Source organism: Populus trichocarpa, chromosome 6, assembly GCF_000002775.5.
Source record: "Populus trichocarpa isolate Nisqually-1 chromosome 6, P.trichocarpa_v4.1, whole genome shotgun sequence".
Lineage (NCBI taxonomy): Eukaryota > Viridiplantae > Streptophyta > Magnoliopsida > Malpighiales > Salicaceae > Populus > Populus trichocarpa.
Genome location: NC_037290.2, coordinates 26,632,119 through 26,656,824, shown reverse-complemented (window position 1 = coordinate 26,656,824; position 24,706 = coordinate 26,632,119). Strand labels below are relative to the sequence as shown.

General features: G+C 34.1%; 4 protein-coding genes across 7 annotated transcripts; 3 read left to right on the top strand and 1 right to left on the bottom strand.

The window, feature by feature from the left end:
• The first annotated feature begins 559 nt into the window (after positions 1 to 559).
• Positions 560 to 5,137, top strand: LOC18100756 (uncharacterized). The gene is made up of 5 exons (XM_024602535.2): positions 560 to 650; positions 1,404 to 1,439; positions 2,075 to 2,120; positions 2,348 to 2,435; positions 2,595 to 5,137. Exons 1-5 carry the CDS (start codon positions 600 to 602, stop codon positions 2,614 to 2,616), a joined length of 243 nt encoding a protein of 80 aa, XP_024458303.1. The 5' UTR covers positions 560 to 599; the 3' UTR covers positions 2,617 to 5,137.
• Positions 5,138 to 5,536: 399 nt separating this feature from the next.
• LOC18100755 (uncharacterized) lies at positions 5,537 to 8,293 on the top strand. Its single transcript, XM_024604652.2, has 2 exons — positions 5,537 to 5,825; positions 6,058 to 8,293. The coding sequence occupies exon 2, from the start codon at positions 6,519 to 6,521 to the stop codon at positions 7,767 to 7,769; it is 1,251 nt and encodes a 416-aa protein (XP_024460420.1). The 5' UTR covers positions 5,537 to 5,825; positions 6,058 to 6,518; the 3' UTR covers positions 7,770 to 8,293.
• A 2,982-nt stretch (positions 8,294 to 11,275) lies between these two features.
• LOC18100754 (E3 ubiquitin-protein ligase MBR2) lies at positions 11,276 to 15,898 on the bottom strand. Of its 4 annotated transcripts, XM_052454013.1 has the most exons (7): positions 15,723 to 15,898; positions 14,538 to 14,784; positions 12,895 to 14,119; positions 12,761 to 12,811; positions 12,588 to 12,686; positions 12,228 to 12,392; positions 11,276 to 11,743 (listed from the first exon to the last, which is right to left on the bottom strand). In XM_052454013.1, the coding sequence occupies exons 3-7, from the start codon at positions 14,092 to 14,094 to the stop codon at positions 11,582 to 11,584; spliced, it is 1,677 nt and encodes a 558-aa protein (XP_052309973.1). In that variant the 5' UTR covers positions 14,095 to 14,119; positions 14,538 to 14,784; positions 15,723 to 15,898; the 3' UTR covers positions 11,276 to 11,581. The 4 variants fall into 4 exon arrangements, with proteins under 4 accessions (XP_052309973.1, XP_024459986.1, XP_052309972.1 ...); XM_024604218.2 differs by lacking the exon at positions 14,538 to 14,784; XM_052454012.1 differs by lacking the exons at positions 14,538 to 14,784; positions 15,723 to 15,898 and adding an exon at positions 15,202 to 15,698.
• A 5,494-nt stretch (positions 15,899 to 21,392) lies between these two features.
• Positions 21,393 to 23,469, top strand: LOC18100753 (uncharacterized). Its single transcript, XM_006382098.3, has 2 exons — positions 21,393 to 21,676; positions 21,971 to 23,469. Exon 2 carries the CDS (start codon positions 21,992 to 21,994, stop codon positions 23,282 to 23,284), a length of 1,293 nt encoding a protein of 430 aa, XP_006382160.3. The 5' UTR covers positions 21,393 to 21,676; positions 21,971 to 21,991; the 3' UTR covers positions 23,285 to 23,469.
• Positions 23,470 to 24,706: the final 1,237 nt, after the last annotated feature.

The following is a 24,706-nucleotide window of genomic DNA, read 5'->3' as shown; positions in this document are numbered from 1 at the left end:
CAAGAAAAGGCATAGAAAAACATCAGAATAGGTGGAAACATATCCAGTATGTGTGCGGTACAAGATTCATCATTGACGCCATAGAAACTGAAAAAAGCAATCATGCAATGATTTTGCTACAATTCCCTTTTAGCAACAAAATATTTGCAAAATATCTACAAAGTTAGTGAAGTTAAAGTTCCATTTAAATAAACCTCCACACAATAATTTAAAAGAAAAAACCATTTTTTTCAAACAAATCACTCACAAATAAACTGTTAATTACTGCATTATTAATTAGTTATTTAATTTAATTAATGGGATTGAATCACTTCAAATTAGGAGTAAAGGGTTGATTTTATTCAATTTAAATTAGAGGATTTTATTTCATATAGATTAACAGTTTTAATAATATGGAAAGTCTTAATGTGTTTAACTGGTAGTGAATCTCCTGTTGTCGTTGTTCTTTCTGGGAGTATGGAACCTGGTTTCAAACGAGTTAAGAATCCCATGTTTTGTTTTTGTTCTTTTTTGGTTTAGATATGAATATGAACGTAGACAAGATGTGGTTTTTATGATGTTGTCTTGACTTGCAGCAGGGTGACATTCTGTTCTTGCATATGAGCAAGGCCCCCGTTCGAATTGGAGAGATTGTTGTGTACAATGTAGAAGTATGTTCTCTCTATCTCTAATTTGTTTTTGTTGTTACGGTGACTGTTGAGATTTATTGATCTTATATTTGATATTTTTTATTAGTCAATGTTTCTAGTATTTACTACATCTTTTTGTTGAATTTTTGCGTATAGAAAATAATGGAGAAAACATTAGGGTAGCATTTGGTATCTTATCGGAATAAAAGAGACAGAGACTTTACATGTTTCCATGCACTTTTGTTTTGAACACATCAATTTTATGTTCGTGTCTTCATCTCTTCAACCAAGCACGTTCTTGTCTCTTCTTTTTCTGTCCATTCTGTTTTGTAACAACTAAACGCAAACAGGTGTTATTTCTTCATCGGTTACATAAAGGTGGGACCTACCATTTTACTGTTATGGGTCCCACTTTTATGCGAGTGGAGCAGTAGTGCCACCGGAGAACTAAAAAGTGGTAATGCGGGTGTTTTGATGAATCTTGTTTGAACCCATTTTAGCTGTCTAAACCTCAACTCTAGGAACTTTAGTGGGAATTTGATATAAGCAGAGGTGCGTGAGTTAATTTAAGGCGATTCAGCTTTGTATTTACCTTAACATATAGATGCCATTCCTGTGAATTTAGCTAACATGGACATTGTTAGGCACAAAGTTGTTCTCTTTTGCTTTGATTGTATCCCAAATTTATTTCTTTCTTCTTGCTGTCTTACATGTATTTACCATTATATTCTTCTTTTTACCCTGTGACTAACATATCTTCCATGCATTGCTTAGGGACGCCCGGTTCCAATTGTCCATCGAGTAATTGAGGTACCAATATCTGCGAGATTCCTCTTGTTTTGTTATCTAAACATGCTTGTCATATTTTATTGTTTATTGTAGAATATGCTGGGCACTTTGCACAGGGTTGTTGAAAGTGTTATGCTGACCACTCAGTTCCAAACTGAAAATGTATTCTTTATGGACATAGTGACCATATAGAAAGGAAACTACTACAAGGAAATATAAGCTTCTGTGCATCCACTCTTGTTTATTTTAGTGTCAATCATAGTATATTTCATGTTTCTCATAAGGAAGCATACCGATTAAACAAAAGAAGGAAGGCCCTTAGCTCATCTTGACCCCACTCACATTTCTTCTGGAACTTCAATTTGTATCTGCTGGCTCTGTAACCACCCACAGAATGAGTTAGGTTACCTGAATCAGATTTCTAAACTAACTATGTCGATTCGTTACATCACAGCGTGCATTTTATCGTAGCGGTATGAGAATAGTACTGTTTGTTTAGATTGTCGTTTTTCTTTCTTTCGTGGGGTGGGGAGGGGAGTGCAGATCGGACAAGCAGCGACAGAAGTCTTGCTTCTGCGATCCCGCGTTAGTCTTGTGTGATACTATTTGATTTTTAACAAGAAGTTTTCATAATGTACATTTGTTTTGCTTTGTAGGTTCACGAAGAGGAAAATAATGGAAATGTTGACATCCTTCCTAAAGGTAACACGTTCTGTACCTCAAGTTGTTAAATTTCTTTGAGTACACATCTGCTTATCTTACCTAATCCTCTTCTACTCTGAAGAATAAAATATGAAGATGAATTAAAATGAAGGATAAAAAGGGACAATCTTTCAGCCTATTAAGTAGTTTTATAAGGGGTACAAGTGAAAAGTTCTTAAAAAATGTTTGAGACTGATGTTCAATTTGATATTGGCTAATTTTGTCAGGAGACGCCAATCCTTTGGATGACAGGAGCTTGTATGCTAATGGTCAGCATTGGTTGAAGCCACAACAAATTATTGGGAGAGCTGTTGCGTAAGTCGTTATGCATGTGTTTACATATATTTTGTTTGCAACATGAAATTGCAATGTACATGGGAGATCATGGATTACTTCGAAAAGTACAAAAATGTGGTGTTCTATATAGGTACCTCCACATGCTGTCATCTACTGATTTTATCTAATATTTGTTAGATTACGGGATAATTCAGGATGATACAATACAAGCTCCCCCCTCCGAAACGGTGGCAAAGAAATTTAGATTTTTCGAATACCTACAGAATTTTGTAAGATTTGAAGGCTACATATCTTGTTCTGTGAACTGCGGATTAGGTTGATGAAACATATTTGCTGTGTTAAAAATCCGTTGCGCGTTGCCATACCTTCGAAAAAATTCTTCAGATCAATTTCTATCATGATCTAAGCATGTATCTGCTTTCAGGAACATCATGCCACTGTAAATGGGATAACTTCACAGGATTGAATACCTTTTATTATGAAAAATCAGTGTTGGTGCTATCTTGTCTAATATAACGCAAGGATCGTCGCATAATTGCTTTGACCTTGTGAAGGTAGAGTATCATCTGATAATTTTACATCACTATGGCAACGTTAATGAGAATAACATTGAAGGCTTTTAGTCAAGAGGTTGACCCTTCCATAGGTGGAAGCTGTCTGAGCAGGAGCCATGTTGCTGTGTAGCTGATGTGAAGTCACCGAGAGAACAACTGTCTGTAAACCCTCATCCCCACTTAATTTTCCAGAAATTTAGAAACCTTACATCCATATTTCCTTTAATTGAAGAGAGTGACGACTGCTGTGAGTTGTAAACCCTCATCCCCACTTAATTTTCCAGAAATTTAGAAACCTTACATCCATATTTCCTTTAATTGAAGAGAGTGACGACTGCTGTGAGTTTGCTCTTGTACAAACTCAAAGAAATGCTTCTTAAGACGTGTTTGGTTGCTGTCTCATAAAGACAGTAGAGATGCATCTCTCTTTTAAAAGTAAAAAACTTTAAAATTATCTTATTTTTGTCTATTTTTCCGATCAAAAACACGTTTATTGGATTTCAACACGCACGATATAACATCAATGATTACGAACAATACTAAATTTCAAGTTCTTAAAGTGTATCCAAAATCACTCTCCGAAGAATTCCAGCCATCATATTTGAGGTATCCATAAGCATCGGTATATATTCAAGTCCCTTTCCATACTTGGCAATAAAGTAGTAAGAATCCATGAATAACGAAAAGGTCATTTTGCTTCGTGCATTTTAGTGCTCGATTGTTTGTACAAGAGTAAATAACAATTCAGTCCCTGTATTTTTCAAGTTTTCGCAATACAATAACTTAGTTTCTCTGGTTTAGAAATCATTACTTAATCCCATGTTGTTTATAACTATAATTTCATCAAAATGTTCTGTTAATTTTTTTTTTAAAATATAGGGGTGTGATATGAGGTTAAAACTAGAGGGACTAACTAGTTGTTTCACTTGATGTCTTGCTTCTCTTCTTTTATGCATGTGGTTTCAAGGGTAGTTTGTACTTGGTAGTTGGTACAAGTACTAAGTGGGTTTCACACTAATGTTAGGCCTTAGAGAGGATATTAAATATTATGACATATGTATTTAAAAGTTTATCCATGCCGTTAGGTATGACTAGTCAATTTCCCACATCACCTCATGCTAGATTGACTTCAAATTGTAGGTCATCCGTTTTGAGCCCCGAGATGGCAATTTTTTTATTTTAATGGGTGTGTGTTCGGATCAACTTATATGTATCTTAATTAATTTTTTAAAATCCTGAAATTAATAACTAGATAAACCTTTAATGATCTTAAATTTTATGACACTTGAACTAATAATTTCTGAAAAACAAATATAAAATCTAATAAGTTAAATTATACCTTATATAGAATTCTCACGATGACAAATATTACTTCAGCAAGAGGTGGCATGAAGTTATTTGCCTTAACAAAAATCAGGGATTCTTCTTCGACTGACATCAGCACAAGTTAATTATGTCTAATATTAACCGAGGCTCGCAGCCCAACGGCCTTGGTAGGATTTCCCTGCCTATGTGCCTTGGGTTCGAGCCTTGCGTGTACGTCTGTCACCTCCGCGGTGTTTTATTTGCCTACTAGGCTTGCAGGATGTTCAGTGGGCCCGGGGATTAGTCGTGGTGCGCGTAAGCTGACCCGGACACCCCGGGTTATATAAAAAAAAAATTATGTCTAATATTAGTTGGATTGAGTTTTTTTAAAAATAAATTAAAATTAACTTAATTTGATTCATTTAATTTAATAAGTTATTTCATGACTAGTTGCACTAATTAAAATCTAACTTTATTTTTTTTATATGATATCTTTAAAAAAGAATTAAATATTGAAAAACTAACTTGAATTAACTGATTGTACATGTCTTTATACCAGCAATTTAAAGTTAAATAATTTAACTTCTCGTATTCATAAAATTTTGATGCCATGAAAGGTTAAGTTACATTTTTTATATTTTAATAATAAATTAATAAAAGTGCGCTCAAATTTGAAATGTCACCCTTTTAATTTTGCAAAAGTACTTATCATCAACCATGAGGTCATTATATTTACTTTTATTATAATTTATTTCTATACAACAAAATAATTTATTTCTATAATTTACTTATTATAAAATCTAATACTAGATCTCAACAAGAATCAAAAAAATTAATGTTTCACGACATTATGAAATTTTAACACCATTGTATTTAGTTTTATAACCAATTTAATTATCAAAAAATTAAAAAAAAATAGTATTATTGAAAGGAAAACTATGAATTATTTTCAAAAATTAAGATAAAGCATCGAGTGACTTTTAAGAATCTTAAGTTATTAACTTTAATCTAAATAAAATTAAACTATAGAAAAAAATTCTCATAAATGCATCAAATTAAATATATAATATTTCAGAAAGAAATTAATTTTATTATATAAAAATGGATTAGATCATATTTTTATTTAAAAAAATATGTGAGGTAGGGATGAAACTAGAGAATTGAATTGAAAATCACAAAATGGATTAAAAAAGATGAAAAGAAAAAATTAAAAAAAATAATTGAAAACGTTTGTGCTAAAAGAACACAAAGGTGAGACCACGCAAGAAAGAAGGAACCGAAGAGAGAGGGAGTGAAAGGGAAAGAAACACAGAGAGAAACCAAGAAAATAAACACACAAAAACAAAAAGAGAAAATAAAACTCTACTTTATTACACTAATTAGCAGCAAAAGCGAGCGATCAAGCTAGCTAATACTCTCAAAACCACAAACCTTCTCTTTCTTTCTCCTTCTTCTCAAATCAAGAACACCGAAAACTACATTCAATACCCGATAAAACAAGCCAGGAATCAAGCTCGAACTCTTCTATTTTGGCGAGGTTTAATCAAAGGTTAGTTTTTTCAAATTTTACTTGATTAATCTTTAAAACCCATTAATTTTATACTCGTAAAGTTTAGTTTTTGCACTTCATTGTCAATTTTGTTTTTATGGGCTCTGTTTAGTTTGTTTTACTGATCTCTGTTTATAAAGTTGAATTTGTGAAAATTTGAAGTTGTTAGCTTGTGAATTGTGTGTATTAGTGTGAAAACTGAAGTGGGTTTTTGTTATTTTGATTGGTGCAGTGGTATATGAAGAGAAAGGAGTTTGTTGTGTATATAAAGTTTGGTGATTTGAAGTTAGGGTTTTGATTTATTGTGTGTTTGAATGAATTGGTGTTGGTTTTAGGTGATTTGGATTGAGTTTTTTTTAGCGAGTATGATCTCTTAGGGTTTTGGATGTTGTAAAGATGAGATTTGGGTTTGCATTGTATGGTTTGTTGGCGGGCGAGTTTCGGGTTATTTGGAAACAGAAATAGCTGTTTTCTAGGTTGAAAATCGTGGGTTTTTGTGATTTTGGTGAATGGTGGGGTTTGGGACTGTTTGTGCTGGAGACAAGCTGAGGTTGACTGTTGATTTGCTTTGAATTTGATATGTGGGTGTGGAAATTTGTGTTTTTGTGGAGACGAAGATAACAGTGATTGAGTGTGGAATTGGGGGTTTTGCGGCTCTGTTTTTGGATGGTATATGAATCTGTTCCGTGAGAAATGCAACCTTATCAGAGCTCCAGAGTTGATTTGGTTGAATTGAGAACTCAAATAGTGAAGAAGGTTGGAGTTGAGAGATCAAAGAAGTATTTTTACTACTTGAATCGATTTTTGAGTCAGAAGCTGTGTAAGAGTGAGTTTGATAAGTCGTGTTTTCGCTTTCTTGGAAGGGAGAATCTACCACTGCACAATAATCTTATACGTTCAATATTGAAGAATGCCTGTCAAGTGAAGACGCCGCCACCAAGTTACGAGGCGGGTCCCACAAAATCTCCGATTCAAGCTTCAAAAAGCTCTCCTGTTAGAGAAGATGGGCATGAACAAATCGGGTCCCTTATTCCAAATCAAAGCGTGCCCATTCGGCCTAATGGGATCCTACCAGTGTCCCCAAAAAAGGTTAGGTCAGTGACACGTGATCAGAAGCTCAGAGATAGACCCAGTTCACTTGGACCCAATGGGAAAGTCGAATGTATCTCACATCGATCAATTGGTACAGAAGATAATGGAAGTAAATTTGTAGTGGAAAATGGGGAATTGGCTCCTTGTGATTATCAGAGACCAGTGCAGCATCTTCCAACAGTTGCTGAACAACCTGAGAATGAAAGGGAGGGTTCAGCTCAACGGCCCATCGAAAGACCAAGGACACAGAACAAAGATCAGACTGCTTTTGTGGAAGATAGAGATGAGGTGGAGCAGGCAAACCACCTGAGCTTCTCTAGAAGTCCTCTACTTGCACCATTAGGGATTCCAAATTGTTCAGCTAGCATGGGTGGGGCCCGCAAAGCTATGCCAGTTGCAAGCAGTGGTGATTTCGTTAGCTATTATGACAGTGGTGGATTGTCTGATACAGAGATGCTGAGGAAACGCATGGAGCAGATTGCAGATGCGCAAGGTCTTGGAGGGGTCACGACAGAATGTGCAAACACGTTGAATAAGATGCTGGATGTGTACTTAAAGAGGTTGATCAAGTCATGCGTCAAGTTAGTAGGAGCACAGTCTCTGCGTGATCCAAGAAAGTACGCTGTTCACAAGCAGCAGGTACAGAACAAGGTTGTCAATGGCATGTGGCCAAGTAATCACTTGCATATGCAGAGTAGCAGTGGTCCTGTTGAGGGTGTGCAGGAGCAGAGGCCACATAGTTCAATATCTATGCTTGATTTCAAAGTTGCCATGGAGCTAAATCCACAGCAACTCGGTGAAGATTGGCCATTGCTGCTGGAGAAAATATGTATGCAGTCATTTGAGGATTGAAAACATACCTGTGAAGATTTGTTTATCCCAAAGCCATAATTGGGTCAGGCTGTCCTGGTTCAAAGGCATTGACAACTGTTGTTAGAAGCCATTGATGCACCCAGTTCTGTTTCTTGTTGCCAGGATGAACCAGATGGCTTCCCTTTTGTTGAAGCTCAGCTACTGCAAGATGAAATTTGTGGGTTGAGCATCCAGATGGCTGTATTCTCCTGCCACAGATCAGGAAATTATTTAGCAGCAACCAAGCCAGGGAAAGTTTTAAATAGAATGCCCTTGGTTGGCTGCTCTGTTGTACGATAAGCATTGGTGTTGGCTGTCTGCTGCCGTCACTAGAGATCCGAAGCTCTTCTGTATAATTTACAGCCAACAAAGAGGTACTCAAAGACAGTTTTGCAGGATACACTTGTGTAGCTTGTTGAAAGGTAAACCACTGGTGTAAAGAGCTGTAGTGTTGCTCTTTGTATTTTAAAATCTGAAACGATTGGAATTCCAATATTAATAACAAATTGATATCCATTGACTTATCTTTCTTGTCATGTTTGAATTCTCAAGTGAATGACCCCTGAAAATATCCCTAATAAAGCATTATTCAACCTATCGTGTTCTCTTCAAGATTGTGGCTTTTCCATTCCGTGCCTAAACTAGCATAAATATGCTCTCACATCAGAATCTTAAAAGCTTTTACATGCCTAGACTAGCATAAATGTTATGCGCTTGCGAAACGTGGAATTGGCCAATCTTACATGTGCTGGTGGCGCAACTTAACATATTCAAATCATGAGCTAGAGAGCAGGGATTTTCATGTTGTAATAATAAATAAGTGGCCACATGCAAGTTTGTGAACAAGTGGTTGGCTGATAATGAGCAAGGAATAGTGGCTTTCTGCTTGTTATCTGTTTCTTCACGAACTCTATTTGCAGCAGTACTGGTTTATCTCATCCAAAGAAACTTAGCTGTTCAGTCTGCCATGAACTCTATAGGATCAGCTACAGGTAATATTTGCAAGAGAGATTTAAACGCCCTTCTGAGATTTACTAACAGGCTAAAATTCCAGCACTGGTCGAGCCACCCGAATTCCATCTGTCAATCCTCAGAGCACCGTTTGATCATAATGCAGAAACTGTCATTGAACTTGTTCTGAGATGTCCTGTGGAGGCAGGATTTGGAATTTGTAAAATGGTATTCATATTTCTCATAAGCTCGTCTAAAGGTGGTGTACTGTTTCTAGATTGCTGTTTTTAGCTTGGTTTTCAGGAAAAATATATTTTGTTGGAGCTACAGTTTTTCACACTTTTTTCCCCAATCTTGTCAGAGCCACTGAATGAGTTTTCCATAATCAAATGACTTCTGAAGAACCATGGACTTTAAAGAAGCTGGTTTCTCTGGTGTTCAAGAAAAGCTCTGCAATCAATTTTGCTCTGTTGATCAGTTACCATTTGCCTAAAACTGATTATTTTGTTAGGAAGCTATTGCCCTTGTTATTATTTCATGGATATCAAGTTGCTTAGAGATCTGAACCATTGAAATAATGAAGTAATAGCCAGCAACTCGTATTCCTCTTTCACTTTCACTTTCACTTTCAATTTTCTCCATTGAAGGATATCTTCGTTTCTTAAAATATCGCTTTCATGTTTTCTGCTCTTGCTGGCCCTAAAAACACAGTATTCACTGTGACATCTTCCATTCATGAAGGTCAAGTACATCATCAGGTGGGGTTTATTAGTTCAGCAAGCTGATTCTTCTTTGCCTTCTTTCATTTCTCTTTTAAGCACTTCCAGGAAGTTATTTGGCCTCCATTAACCAACACGTTTCCTCTTCTACTCTTACTGATGTTTATCAGGTGCTGGCTTTCAATGAAACTAGTTACTTGACATTGACATGGTATCTGAATTGATCAAATAGTCATTAGTGTAAATCTTTTCATCCCATTTTTTATTCTAATTAAAATTAATTAATAGTACTAGTGTGAATTTATGTAAGTTTCGTTGAAGATGATAATAAAAAATCTTTGAGACTCATCTACAATTTTAAGTTTTTTAATTAAATTAGTTTTTTAATATATACATCTGTTAGGAAAGAGACAGGAAGAGGGAGTTTAACAAATATTGATTCAGAAGTGTGTTGAGGATCAATTCGTTTGCTTCAGTTACAGGATCCGGATCAATCAGTGCACTGAACCTTTTTAAGAATGCTTCATCGTCGTGCCTGGATCCTGCTGTCAACTTGTGGAGATCCATCAAGATTTCTGCATGAAGAATGTAGCTGCTCTGTGTTTGGAAGAAAATGAGATAATCATGTTGATTGCTAATGACCTGAAGAAAGATTAGAACTTACAGAGCTCCTCCAATTTCGACAGAAGAAAGTACTGTCTTGGACGTGTTCAGCTCGTTTGGGACTCGCGTAGTTTTTTCTTTCCCCCATAAACCAGACATATTATTGAGAAAAAAACACCTACATGACAAGCATGAAGGTAAGATACAGAGAGAAACATACAGAATAAATGGAGAAAGACCAAACACAACTCCTAATCGGGTTATCAGGTTTCACCAGTCAACTTTTAAATTAATTTGAAAAGAAATCCGGCTCAATTAAGATTCAGGTTGACACACAGCTCAACCCACCTACGGTGTTTAATAACTATGTTTTAGGGTGAAAAACATTGTTTCTTGAACCTGCAATTTCCCTTTTGTTAATTAATTATCTTATATGCAGGGGTGATTATTTTTTGTTTAATTTGATTTTTATAAAAAAAAAATCAAATTGAATTTAAAAAAAAAACCGAAACTGGTTCAAACTGACCGGTTTCAGTTCGGTTCGGTTTGGTTTTTTAAGAAAAAACCTGGTTCAAACCGGTTTGGCTCGGTTTTTTGCCGGTTTGGCTCGTTTTTTTTCGGTTTGGGTTCGATTCAGTTTGGTTTTTTCGGTTTTAGGCTTATAAAACTGAAACCGAACCGGTCGATTTTTTCAAAATTTTAATCGGTTTTTTTTCACGGTTTGATTTTTTCAGTTATTTTTTTTTTATTTTCTTGGTTTACTCACCCCTACCCATAGATAGTGTGAAGTGGCCATGCCATGCTAAGCTGCCATTTTCTATGCCTCCATGGTCCTTTAATAGCCTAAGCCCATGTTCCATGGCTCGATACACAGATGCTTTTGGAACTATTTTTCTTAACCAGGACCTACGCCTACCTTATATTACAAATTATGGATGCCCTTGTTTAGTATACCAGCATTCAATCATGATTATCAATAACCAAAGTTATTAAGTCCAGATCGGTCCATAACTCGAGCCAAGCCTAGGTGATGGATTTCCCTAGGTTAATCATAGGCCGGGTTTAAGACATTGACAACAAGCATAAGCTTAGCTTGTACATGTTCACCTTGGCTGTAGACATGGACTGAAAACACGTATGCAAAGATTCCTTTATTCCGTAGAGAGGCTAGGGTTAACTTCACGCATGCAAGTTGCTTGATAAAAGGATCATCACCCCAACAAGGCACACCAATGCCGAAAGTAATCTTAAATGCCTTGAAAATTGGTCAATCAAGGAACAAGTACATCACTTTGAAAGACCATATTTGTCCCAAAAGGCCAGAAACAAACCATGAAATTTTCATTCGTGTTTCTTTTGTTTTGGGTAGACAATTGACCTATGACTGTGGAGGCTTTACAGAGCCTGAACTTATTAGTCTTTTGAAAGAGAATTGTTATGTACATAAAAGAAAACTTATCAAAGAAATATATGGAAGGGGACAGACTTTTTTTGTACAAAATGGAAAAGTCAGTCGCCTGCATCTAATTCATTAATCGATTACAAGGATGGCAGTGGTGACGAGGATGAGGAGGAGGGAGCTGCCGATGTCTTGCAAATAGGGCACCAATTTTTCAGACTCAGCCATTGATGTATGCAGGCCACATGATATCTATGCTCACATGGTAACCTTCCCACTTCATCTCCGTCAGCATACTCTTCCTGCAATACTAAAATCCAGCAGCATGAGAAACAAGGTGATGGATAGACACTGAGAGTTTTGGTACACTGAAATAGTCAAATAAATATGCTCATTTTCATTCTAATAACTTACTCCCAAGTGTAACTAACAAATGCCTTTCTTTTGGCTTCTTCAAAACCTGAATTACAAATTATCTTAAAATTATTGTGGTTGTTATTTTTCTCGAAGATGTATAAGGATCTCAGACTTGTTCTGACTGTAACTAGATTGAACCTACAGGTCCATTGAGGTGAGAAACCAAAATGGCCAGGTTTAGCACAATTTGCTTCTGCATAAAGTTACCATGTTAATTCTTTGAACCCTTCGTTTAAAATGACTTTTGAAATTCCAAATCAGTGAGAGGCATATATTAGACAACAAAAACCAAAAATAGAAAAGAGCAAGAAAACGAATTAAAAAAAAAAGAGAGGAAGAACGTAGGAAAACTAATGAACAGAAAAAGACCTGACAGATGCTGCATCTGATGTCATCTTTATCCCCTTCAAGATTTGTAGTCGCATCCTCCATAGGAGTGGACTCATAAATGCTAGTCTTAAGGCATTCTGAAAATGCTTCCTCTGTTAGTGCCGTGCTCACAGTACCCATTCTCTCTTCAAGAGCTAATAATTCCTGTCAGAATAGGAATGATGTAAGGTTACAATGGCTAAGGATGACATAGCTTTTTGAGGTAACTTTCAACTCATAAAGTAATTGCTCAAAATAAAATTGGTTGATGAAGCACAGCAGTTTTGATAACAAAAGAAAAAGAAACACGAGAGCACAAAAAGTATGGAAGGAGGTAAAGAAGTACAAGGAATCTCAAACCTCATACGACATATTGTCAATATCCAGTCTCATCTCTCTGTGTAGATCATAGAAGTTCAGTCCACTAAGGACCAAATTGGTCTCCAAAACAAGCAATTGCTGCAAGACAGCAAAGAAGAGTCAGGCACGTGTATGGAACCAGATGAAATCAAAATGCCAAAATTTTTACCAACCTCGTATGTTGGCTCTTCATCTTGTTCAATCCTCTCAAGTGCCAATAATACCTGTACAAAATCATTTAACCATCGTGTTCAATTAATGATATGATAGCAAGAAAACATGGTGAAACCAAATATGGAATAAATACCTCAGCAATTCCATCCATGTTGTGGTGCCGGAAGCTCTCTCGATTCATTAAAGATCGGGCATTACTAGCTTCTGCTGGACTGGATGGCGTAATACCCCGTAAACTCCCACTTCTACTGCCAGGTCGACTATAACTTCTACTGCCAGGTCGACTATAAGAACTTGGGCGACTTAAAGAGGCTTCCATAGAGAACTGGTGTGATGAACTGGGAGCATTCAAATCCAGGGATATATCAGGTTGAGACATTAATGGGATCTCATTTGCTGATAAATTGTTTCCACCTCCTTGGTTAGAAAACCTTGCCCCTGCGTAGCCACTGAGTGGTCTTCGAGTCCTACCTGATGCTGCGCTGCTATCCCTGTTCAAAGGTCCAGTTCTGGATCGCCTTGAATCAGAAATGGAGATACCGGGACTTGAACTAGCACTCCGCCCTTCTAATGATGATCCGATCATCTTCTTCCCTCTGGCAGAGGAACTACTTTCTACATCACAAACTCTCCTTTTGACCATGTCTTTCCTTCTACTTAGATTTGAATCTGATGATGAAGAACCTGAAGAGGCAGCATCAGATACTGTGTTGCATCTAAGATTTTTGAGACCATACCTGCTGGCACTCACACGCGTCCCCTGGATTGTGCTTTTAGATGCCAAAGAAACAGGTGAGCCCACTACAGTTTCAGGGTTTACGAATCCTGATTTCTGATGAAAATTCCTACGAGATCTTGTATTTGTTGATATACCGGAGCTTCCAACTTCCATTGAGGTGATGTCACTTGAACCAGCTCCATCAGATGGGGAAATGTCTAGTTTAATCCTTCCAGAAGGTGGTATCCCTTCAGGCTCATCCTGAACACTCCCAGTTTCAGAGGAATCTGCTTCTAGTCGAGAAGAAAACTTTTTCCGAGGCTCCTGTAAGGAGTTTCTAGGCTTGGTGATTACAGAGCAAGTCCTAGACGAGCTTCCAATTGTTTCCTTGCCACCTGCGGAAGATGAAAATAACGGTCTTGGCCTTGAAGATTTGGCTTTTTCTGAACTGATTTGAGCACCTTTACTAGAGTTCAGTCTGCCACTGCATCCAATTCGGTTGCAAAATTGAGCTTTTTGATCTCTGTTATTAGCAGAATCTCTCAAAACATGGGCAGATCCCTTTCTGGGGACAAGGGATCCATCACCAGCTCTCTTACAAGAATAGTCATCCATGAATTATATATAAGTCCCTTTAAATCTGCAAACAGTTAATTAAATCTATTGTTTAGACCATTACAGCCTCTTGAAAAGCTGCATCATATGAAGTGGGAAAAAAAAAGATGCATGGCAAACATCTTAAAATAGAAGAATGTACCGCAATATTATCCACACCATGTCAGAAAATGTACAGCATAACTAGGAAGCATCAATGATTCAAAGTGCAACTGAAAGATAAAGAGAAATCTGCTGCCAAAACCTAACTCAATAAATTGTTTCTAAACACTTGGGATATGATGAATCATGCATTGATCACAAATCTTTATAAGGTGTCCATATCGAGATTACAGGAGACAAGAACAATACATCTAAAACAGCGACCACATTATAAATATCTAATCCATCCAATCATCAGAAAACTATGCAAACTGTGATCCGATAATCTCTTTTCTTATTACCATCTACCAAAGCATACAACTACAGCGAAAGTGCCAACAGAGGAATTCAGAGTAATCGTCAACCAAGATTCTTTCAGATTATAATAGCAACCACAAGCGGTGTTATTTCCAGCATCACAATAACCTGCAAATTCCCTCAAAAATCCCTATTGTGAATGCCTCATAGGTTTGTCTGCAAAGAAGCCTAAATCACCCTTCAAACGAATCATTAACGGGCAGTATGCATGCCAAAGAAATTGGTTGCCATCTGGCACAAATTCCATAAAAACCAAATTAAGATCCATGTCATCAGTATGGCTCAATAACAGAATATGTTTGGGTTTGATCAAACATTCTAACCTCGAATTTAAGCTACAGCTAATAAAAACTTCCTAATATCTTCAAACAACAGTCCAATTCCAGCCATCAAATTAAACCTACACCTACACTCCTTTGCCCCACTAATAAATATTTTATAATAAATTTTTTTCAAATATACATCTTTCCCTCTTCTGCTGCATAAATACACTAACAAAAATATAGCAAAGAACAAAAGGAACCTAAAACACCTGACAAAACAAAACAACATAAGATAACATAGAAACTCTGTTCCTTAAATTAAGAACTGATCGAGAACCAATCATATAAACCCAGAAAAAATAATCACATATTAAAGAGAAAAAACCTTGTTTTCCATTTGACAACTATATCAACTTTGATCACTCAAAGACAGGAAAAAAGAAAACACAATACAAAACAACAAAAACCAAACATGCAAAGAAAGATATAGAGAACACCCAGATGGCAACAACTCCATAATTCATTTCCAAAAAAAGTGGGTCTCTTCAGTGTTTTTAGCAAAATAAAACCTCTCCTTTTTCCCTGAATTTTTCTCCACTCAATCTCTCCCTTATTTTCCATAAATAACTTGACCTTTTCTCCTTGATTTTAGGATTCTTTTCAAATGAAAATTTTCAAGAAAAAAGAAAAAAGAAAAGCAACCAGCTTTCATCATTACAAAGAGAGAAAATCCAACAAAAAAACAAGACCAATCAAAACAGGAAAACCCCATCAACCAAATAAGAAAAACACAACAAATAAGAACAAAACCAACTCTTCTTATTCAAAATTGAAAAAAAAACAAAAAAAAATGGGAAAAAAATGGTTCTTTTCATGTTAATTCAATACTGAGGTGGTCTGCTCTACCTTTTCTCCTTCTCAGTATTTGTTAGATAAAGAGGTAGAGAGAGAGGAGCCTAGAGGAATTGAAGGAGAGAAGAGAAGGCGTTTTTTAGAGAGAGGAAATTTGTAGAGAGAGAAGTGGGAAAAACTTGAGTGCTTGTAATGTTTTTATGAGTGAAGAATAGGGAAGGAAGATCCAAAGCTGAAGCCAGAAAGTTCCCCTTTTATTTATTTATTTATTATCTACTATCTTTAATTAATTATTCTGTTTTTTTTACAACTTGCATTTTTCTTACTTTCCTTTTTCACAACTTTTGCGAAAAAGTATTTTTATTATCAAATATTTTACATATAAAATATTTTTAATATTTAGAAATGTTTTCCTGTGATTAATGAGAAGTGATGATAATATAGTGATAATAATGATGAGATAATATGATAATTATAAAATAATAATTATAATAAAAAAATAATTGTGAAATGGTGGTAAAATTATAAAAATAATAGTTGTAGTAGTTGAGAAAGTAATAATAACTGGGTTGTGGTTGCACAAGAGAATATGATAGTGGTGGCGAGATTAAGATGATAGTTGAAATAATTGGATAATATTGTAAATAAATTATTATTTGCAAGATATTTTATAAAAATTCATGAATTAAAAATAATTTTTTGTATATGAATTAAGTTTGAAGTTAACTATAAAATATTTTTTATTAATTAATTTTTTTATAAAATATTTTAATAAAAACAAACATAGAAAAATATATTTCAAAAACAAACACAGAAGATTTGAAGTATATTTTCGTGTAAAATATTTTACTTTAAACAAACAGATTTTAAGTTGTATTTCAATAAATTAGGTAGGATTGGATTATTATTTTGAATAAAAAAAGATAATAAAGATAAAAAAATATTTTTATATATATTTTTAAAAATATATAAATTCATTTCTAGATCATATCACATAGATATTTTTATTTTATATATTTATCTTTTATGTCATGTAACATTGATCAAACACAATTTTAATTTTAATAATTGAATAATAAGTTAATAATGACTAAACAAGAATATATTTTTTTTAATTTTATTTCTTTCACGTATCTTAATTCAATTTCTTTAAAAGCAATATGATTGATTTGATATAGGTTATATTGTAATATGTACGATGCATTGAATATGGATAAGAATTAGACTTTAACCTCTATAATAAAATAAATTATTAGATATTTTTAATATATTTATCTTTTGTTGGTATAAAAATAAAAAAACTAGTATAAACATTATTTATTCACACAATAAAATTAATATTTTATATCTAACAAATATATTTTATCCTTGATCTAGTTATTTATTACTTGATTGATTAGTAAATTAAATTTAAAAGGAGCTATAAAGCTATAAAGGAGTTAGTGCCGTCCCAAATATGTTAATAGGTAAAACAAAAACAAAAAAATTGAGCTAAGTGAGTGAGGTATTTATGGCCGTTGGATTAAACATGGGTGGGAGTCAAAGATCGACGGCTAATGATGACCTTGACGTCACTTACTGATTTATGCTCTTTTTTTGACATTTTTGTGGATGGAAAAAGGATACCTCACATCACCACAGCACGTTCGTTAATTTTCGGATAAAAGAAATAAAAAAATTAATATAGAAAAGAAAATATTTTTATTTTAAAATATAAAAATTTATTTTAAAATTATTATAAAAAATTAATTTTTATATCCTTTTCTTCAACTCTTTAACTAAACATGTTTTTGTTCATTTTGTATCTATTTTTTCTATTTTAGAACATTAACTTACACAACCTTATATTTTACATATTTTTTTATTTATTAGAAAAATTAAATTGTCCTTTTATTGGATCATGAAAACAAATATTATCATTCAAAGAAAAAAAATATTATTCTTGCATCCAAAAATATTGCTGGTTTTTTCCCTTTTCATTGGTGTTATTTCTATGTCTCAATTTTCTTTCTTTTCTTTTTTGTTTTGGTGATTTTCAAACATTGAGATTAAATATTTTCTTAATTAGATTTGAAATAAAATTCATATCCAAGCTGGTATAGATTCTTTCTAGCTGTATTTTTTATATAGAAAATAAACTTTTTTACTATCTTAATAGCCACAAAAATAGTATGAAATACAAAATTGTTTACTTAAAAAAATTATTTTTTATAGTAAATCTAGTCATTATTTTTCATGAGGTTAGAATATTCTTTCTTTTTTAAGATTTTTTTATATAAAAAAGGAGAGAATACTTCAAGAGTTTTTTAAAGAACCAAGAAATCTATTTACAAACTCCTTTTTTTTTTTTCCAACCATGCAAGTAATTAATTAATTAATTAAATATCGCAATTCAATTCAAAGTGTTTCCATCTCGGAAGTTTACAAAACCCTTTTATGTGGTTGTTATTAACCTAAAGTGCCCAAATTAATTAATTAATTAATTAATTATTTGATGGATGGATAATTTTCTACTTGCTATGAAGTGACTTGAATTGAGGGCCTTGAAGAAGCTAGATAAGCCATTGAAATTGTGCAATTTGATCCTCCTAACCTAGATTTTCGTCCATCCATCACTTTCTTTACTGGCCAAGGGGCAATGGGCCCATCTACTAATTATTTTCTTTCTTTTTTTCCTTCCCTGTATATATTTGTTTATTCGCAAAAAAGAAAGAAAGAGAGGTTATATTCTGGTACTGACGAGGACATTTTCCACTGTATATGTCTCTCACGTTTTCAAAATTTCTTCTACTTCTAATAAGTCTTGTCAATAAAAATAAGATTCTTACTAGAACAGTCAAGAGCAATAATGGTATAATCATGTGAGAAGATGACAATTATTATACAATAAAAAGAAATGTAAGTTTCTATAAAAATATTAGAAGTTAATTAGATATAAGGAGTGTAAGTTTCAGAATATAAATTGAGCTATTTGAATGAAAAAAAAGAGAGAGAGAAAAAAATATAATGATTTTTAATATTGATATTATGTTTGAAATATATATTAATAAGGAATCAAGTAAGATTTAATTTTTTATTATTATTTATGTTCTTAAAAAAATTGATACGGTTATGACTGTTGTAGTGTATAAATCTTAATCATATTTAAATAAGATTATAATAAGAGTAAATAAGTTATATATATATATATATATATATATATATATATATATATATATATATATATATTGTCATAAAACTTAGAAAGTTAGATATCGATTTAGAGCCTCAACTGATCTGAGTTAAATGAAAAATATTAAATGAAGGAATTGACTAAGTAACTAAGTTAAATCTATTATTTTTTTTAAAAAATAATATTATTTTGATTTTTATTTTAAAATTGAAATAATCCACCTAACAGTCCCGAGCCGATGCTACGTGGAGGAAGAAAGAACTATTGTTTTGGCCATCACCATATCTTATTGAGCTTCCAGACCCCACAACATACAAAGTAGTTGCTAGTGGGGCTTCGATTCTCAAACAATTGAAAAGTATTCCTTTTTTTAAAAAAAAAATTATATAAAAAAGAAGTTTTAAGTCTTTTGTTACAAAATAACTTTTTTAAGGTCATTTGGTATTATTAAAAAGATAGTACTTCTAATTCTAAAATAAAAAAAACATTTAAATTTTGCATTTTTGAAAAATAAAAACCAGAAAACATGATTTTTGTTATATAACACACACACGGTTTGGTTTGGTTTAATTAGTGTTACTTGGCAAGAAAAAAAAACATACAAATACAAAAATAATATAAACATGTTTAATTAAAAGAACAAGAAAGAGTTATAAAATAAATTTAGTATAGATTTTTATCATTTAAAAAAAAAAAGGAGATGCAAAGAACATATCTTTTTTATTTGTCTTTTTTATCTCAATGTTATTTTATTATTTATTTTTTTTTGAAAAAATTGACAGAAACAAACAAGTTTCCCAACTTTATAAAAAAATATAAATCTCTGTTTTTTTTGCAAGATCAGTAACAAATTGATGAAAACGATTAGACCTGAACTAACTAGTAACTAGAACTCATTTCTCTTATATTAAATACTACCATTGAACTTTGGTCCAAAGATTGAGTGATTCTTACTTTATAATATCATATATTTACATAATATATAAATAGCATTAATATTTCTTATAAAAATGTTGAAAATAACCCAAACAGGAAAGAAAGAAAATAATGTCAACAGAGGATACACTGCCATTTGTAACCCAAAGATTAAGCACAAATTGGCTTAAAGCCACCATACGTGACAAGTCACCTTCGATGATGATATGTCCTTCGGACAAAGCCTCAGAAAGTTGCCATAAGCCCCAGGTTCTTCCACGACAAGAGGAGCAAAAGTGGGGTTTAAAGGGGCTTTAACAAGGAAACCAATCCTAAGCTGGTGTTCCTACGTGGAAAAGCAAGAGGGTGACTTGTTCAACAAAACCAGCCTAATGTTTTTGGGTTTCAAAGCTTGTCTATGTCTACCTTTTGTTATGGTTCTTATTTCTTTCTGTAATTAGAAAATATAGAAAGGGAGAGAAGTTGTGCTAGCTAGTTGACAAATTTGAACCAATAAATTATCTACCAAGAAAACATGTATTGTCTACAGGAAATGCTGGCCAGCCATCCATTAGCCAAGTGCCAATGGTTTTCTAGTTATTACAACTATGATTTGGATTTTTCCCTTTATTGGAATTTTTTTTGAAGATTTAGGTGTATATTTTTTTTTACAAAGATTTGTGACCCAATACCATGAATTGCCAAATGCAATTAGACAAAGAAGAGTTTTTTCTTTATCAAAGAAATTATTTTTTAAAAAGTTTATGAAGTTAATTGGAAGGAAGTGCTCTTAAAATAATTAATAGAGAATTTATATTGATTGGTTAAAAAATATCCTCTATCACCAAATAAAAAAAATATATTTTACTATCCTTAGTTTATATATATATTATTTGAAGTATACACAACATAATAATTAAACGTAGCTTAGCCCTTTTTATTTTAAATCCAAAATAATATTGTTCTAAATTTTCTGATAATATAGGTTATTGATAATATTTTAAAAATCAAATAGTATTTTGATCGGGTTATTTGATTTTTTTTCTATACCAAACTCGAGTATAGGACTTCAGGTTTAATCTACCAAGACAGATTGGAATTAATGACTATGATATAGTTTGAAAAACACACACACAAATTGTTTTAGTTGGTGAATTTCTCTATCAAATAGGGGAAGGAAACAAAAGGAGAAATAAAAAAGTGAGCTTAATTTGCAATTTGTTGACATTTTCTGGGCCATGGTGATCTGAGATCACTCTCCTCCACAGTAACAAATGGTGCTCTTATTCATTAGAGTCTTCATCTAATAATATAACCAGAGACCACTTCGAGGGCTAAGAAGCCATCACATAATCATGAGACCACCTTGTTGACTTCAATTTAGGATCTTATTTTTTCCAAAAAGCCCTCAAGTATTGGGTTAATATTTGTTTGCAAACAATTTCTTATAGCAATTTTATCCCTAGATATATATTTCATTACAATTCCTCAACAAAAAATGATGCTAGATGATGTATTTTATTGCTCGTACCTTCCAATATTGAAACTGCTCACACTTGATAATCTTTCCTTTAACAACTTAATTTCAACCGAAAATCTCTTACATGTACGTGAGTACCAAAGAGGAGAATAATGTAGTTGTCAAGCATCGAAAAGGTCAACATTCCCTAGCTCCTCCACATGTCTCGGCTGCTTGATGTTGATGATCTACCATTATTGATTTCATGGCCTTCCATTATCTCTAAAACCAAAGCCACCACCATTTCTCCTTTTGTTCTGCGCAATTCACTCTCCTTTATCAATCCCAATAACCATATTTCCTCTCCTTAATTTCTTCATATACTCGTCTCCTTTTCTTTCTCATGGCATAGCAATATAACAACATCACTCCTCCTAGCCCCATTTCCTTGCCTTGGTCAAGGTATGTTGCTTGTAGTTCAGGCCATCTCTCCCTCTCTTTTTTGCTTGTAATGTCAATCTTTATTGTATTTGTATTGTTTCTTGGTTTATAATTTGTTCGTCTTGCAAGAAACCAAACAAATAATTTCTTTTCATTCTAGCAGGATTTTCTATATGATTGGACAATGTTGTAAAAAACCTGCTTGTTTATTGGAAATAGAATCATAAAATGTAGAAATATGACAAGAAGTATTTATATGTATACATTAGAAATTGAGAAACTCATTACAGATCGTGGGTTCATTTGATAATGCAGGATTTTTGAGAATTTTTTTATATGGCAACAACTGCAAGCAATGGTGCCCAGAAGAGGGAGAAGGTCACACCCTCTTCACATCCTCACACAAGTACTCGCAGGCAAGGGAGTTCAAGACCAGCCAGCCCTTCATCAGGCTCAACCAGCAAGGATAATCCCAGCACCCCATCAGGAAAACCAATCCCAAACTACCTCAAGCCTACATTTAGCTCAAGACCTGAGTCCTTAAAACAAGTTAAGAAAACTGGCCATGAAGACACATCACAAAAGCCTGCTCTTCTTAGAAGAAGATCCTTTGATAAGCCTCCATCTCTTCATCATGTACAAAAGCCACTACTCTCTTCAGATTCTAAAGAGAGACCAGGTAGAGAAAGATTAATCCGCACAGCCCGATCTTCATCTTTTTCATCAAAAAATGTTACTTCACCAAAAACTGTCTTCGACCGGAATGCCACATCACATAAGCCAGGACAATCTCAGCCACTGGCTACAAGGATCACGAGGAGGAGCATCAGTCCCTCTACCAAGAAAGTGAGTAATGCTCTTGTTTTGCCGAAAGAGCCAATCCGTCATGATGTAGCTCAGAATTTGGATCTTGAAACTAAGCAAGAAAGCAATGCAGAATCTTTTTTGGCTCATGAAAGTGAAGAGATACTGAATGCTGTGAGCCAGGAACAAGTTCCTTCTGATTCGCAAAAGGCAAAAAACAAGGAAGAACATATTGTTTCTGAAGAAACTGAAGTTAACAATGTTACTGAAGATGAGAAGCTCAAGGGCTCTAACATTACCACAGTTGCTGAAGGAGAAATTAGTAATAACCCCGCATTAGCAGAACCAGTTGAAGAAACAGAAACCGAGTTACATCAAGAAAGCGAAAACCGACAAGAAGAGGAATATAATGGCAAATTAGAGGAAAGCATCGACACTAATGCTAACCTTGAAGAGGGTATTGCAGTTGACGCTGATGATCAAGTGAAAGTGGAAGACAATGCTAACGAAAATGAGGTTTCGCCCGAAGTACCTGTTGGTGAAGAAAAGGAGGGAGACATGAACAAAGTTAATGAAGGAAGTGAGGAGCATAAGCACCAGGAAGAACAAGATAAAGTAGTGAGTAATGCTCAAGAAGAAGAAAAGCCAGATGATGCAAATTCGCCACAAAAGAAGCAAGTGGTACAAGGCAATAAAAAGGAATCTCATGCTGCATACAATGATGTGATCGAAGAGACTAAGAATAAGCTACTTGAGGAGAGAAAGAACAAGGTGAAGGCATTGGTTGGGGCATTTGAGACTGTGATAGACTATGAATCTAAATGAACCTGGCTGATGATAACATACAGACAATTCTCGATCGAATTGGAGTAACTGAAGCTTAATTTTCAGGTTGCCGATGTGTTTGCTAGATTTCCTTTACAGCTCGTGTGGATATTGTTGCCTTTAGAAAGACATTGATGATAATGTGCAAGAATACATAATTCCTGTTTGTTCTCTCTTTTCCATGATATACATAGCCAAGAAAAACATGTACTCAATTTGTGATTCTTCGAATGAAAACCTTTGTCATAGACCGGTACATATATATTGCAGCTGATAATTCCTGACAAATAACAATTGAACTGATTTTTCCCTGATGATATTTACAAAGATTGTTTTATTGAATCTAAATGACTTTATAGGGACAGTATTCACGTGAACCGGTTATCGGATTTTACAAAATGGTGATTCTGTCTAAATTAATGGAACATTAGTACAGGAGAATATGCATCTTCTGAAGACTGAAGCGGTCTATTTTCTGGTCCTGCATCTTCTGCTCTGCAGCATCTACATCTTGGTTACCTCCTCCACCTAACGTAATTGCTTGCGAAATTATATCGTCTAATCTAATGAATACTGCTTCCAAACCATCTATTCCAGGTCTGTGACCGATTCAATTAGCCTGGTCTGCAACCAATCAATTTTTCCATGCATAGCTTTGATCTCTTCCCGGACATTTCCCATATTAATGATTCTTGTCTCTCTTATAGCATTCCAAGGAATCAGTGCTAATTAACCAAGTTATAACTGGCTGGCTTGCTTAGACTTCGACTTCGCCTTAATCTTTGTTCTTGGGACCTACAATTAATACAAGTGTGGTCCTTGGCTACTAGTTAATTATTAAGTACAAATATTAAGACTAAATCATTCTGTAGTCCCTTGGCTTTGAATGTTATTACAATATAGTCATTTAAATTTGAAAGGCTATATATTTACAGCTTAATTCTTCAACACTCGGAGGCCATTTTCTTAATAAGTCCCAGAGATTAAGTTATAGATTTTTAAACCAAAAGGACTTAAGTTATAATTTAGCTCAAAACCTAAGGATTAAGGGATATTTATTGGTAGCTTAGACAGTATCCACACATTGCTTGCTTTGAGTACTGTTTGGTTAACGTCGGAATCTACTTCACTATATAAAACCCTTTGAGCATACTAAACGATCACCAATCCAAACCAACTACATATTCTTTCTTCTTCTCCTTTGAGTTTGTCTTCTACCCACTCCTTTTTGAACCTACAAAGAAAAAATGGCTGAAGGTGTGCTCTTCAATATTGCGGAGGAAATAATAAAGAAACTAGGTTCCCTAGCTGTTCAGGAGGTTGCACTATGGTGGGGGGTCGAAGATCAATTGCGGAAGCTCAATGACACAGTTACCAGGATTAAGGCTGTGATTCATGATGCTGAGGAGCAGGCATAGAAAC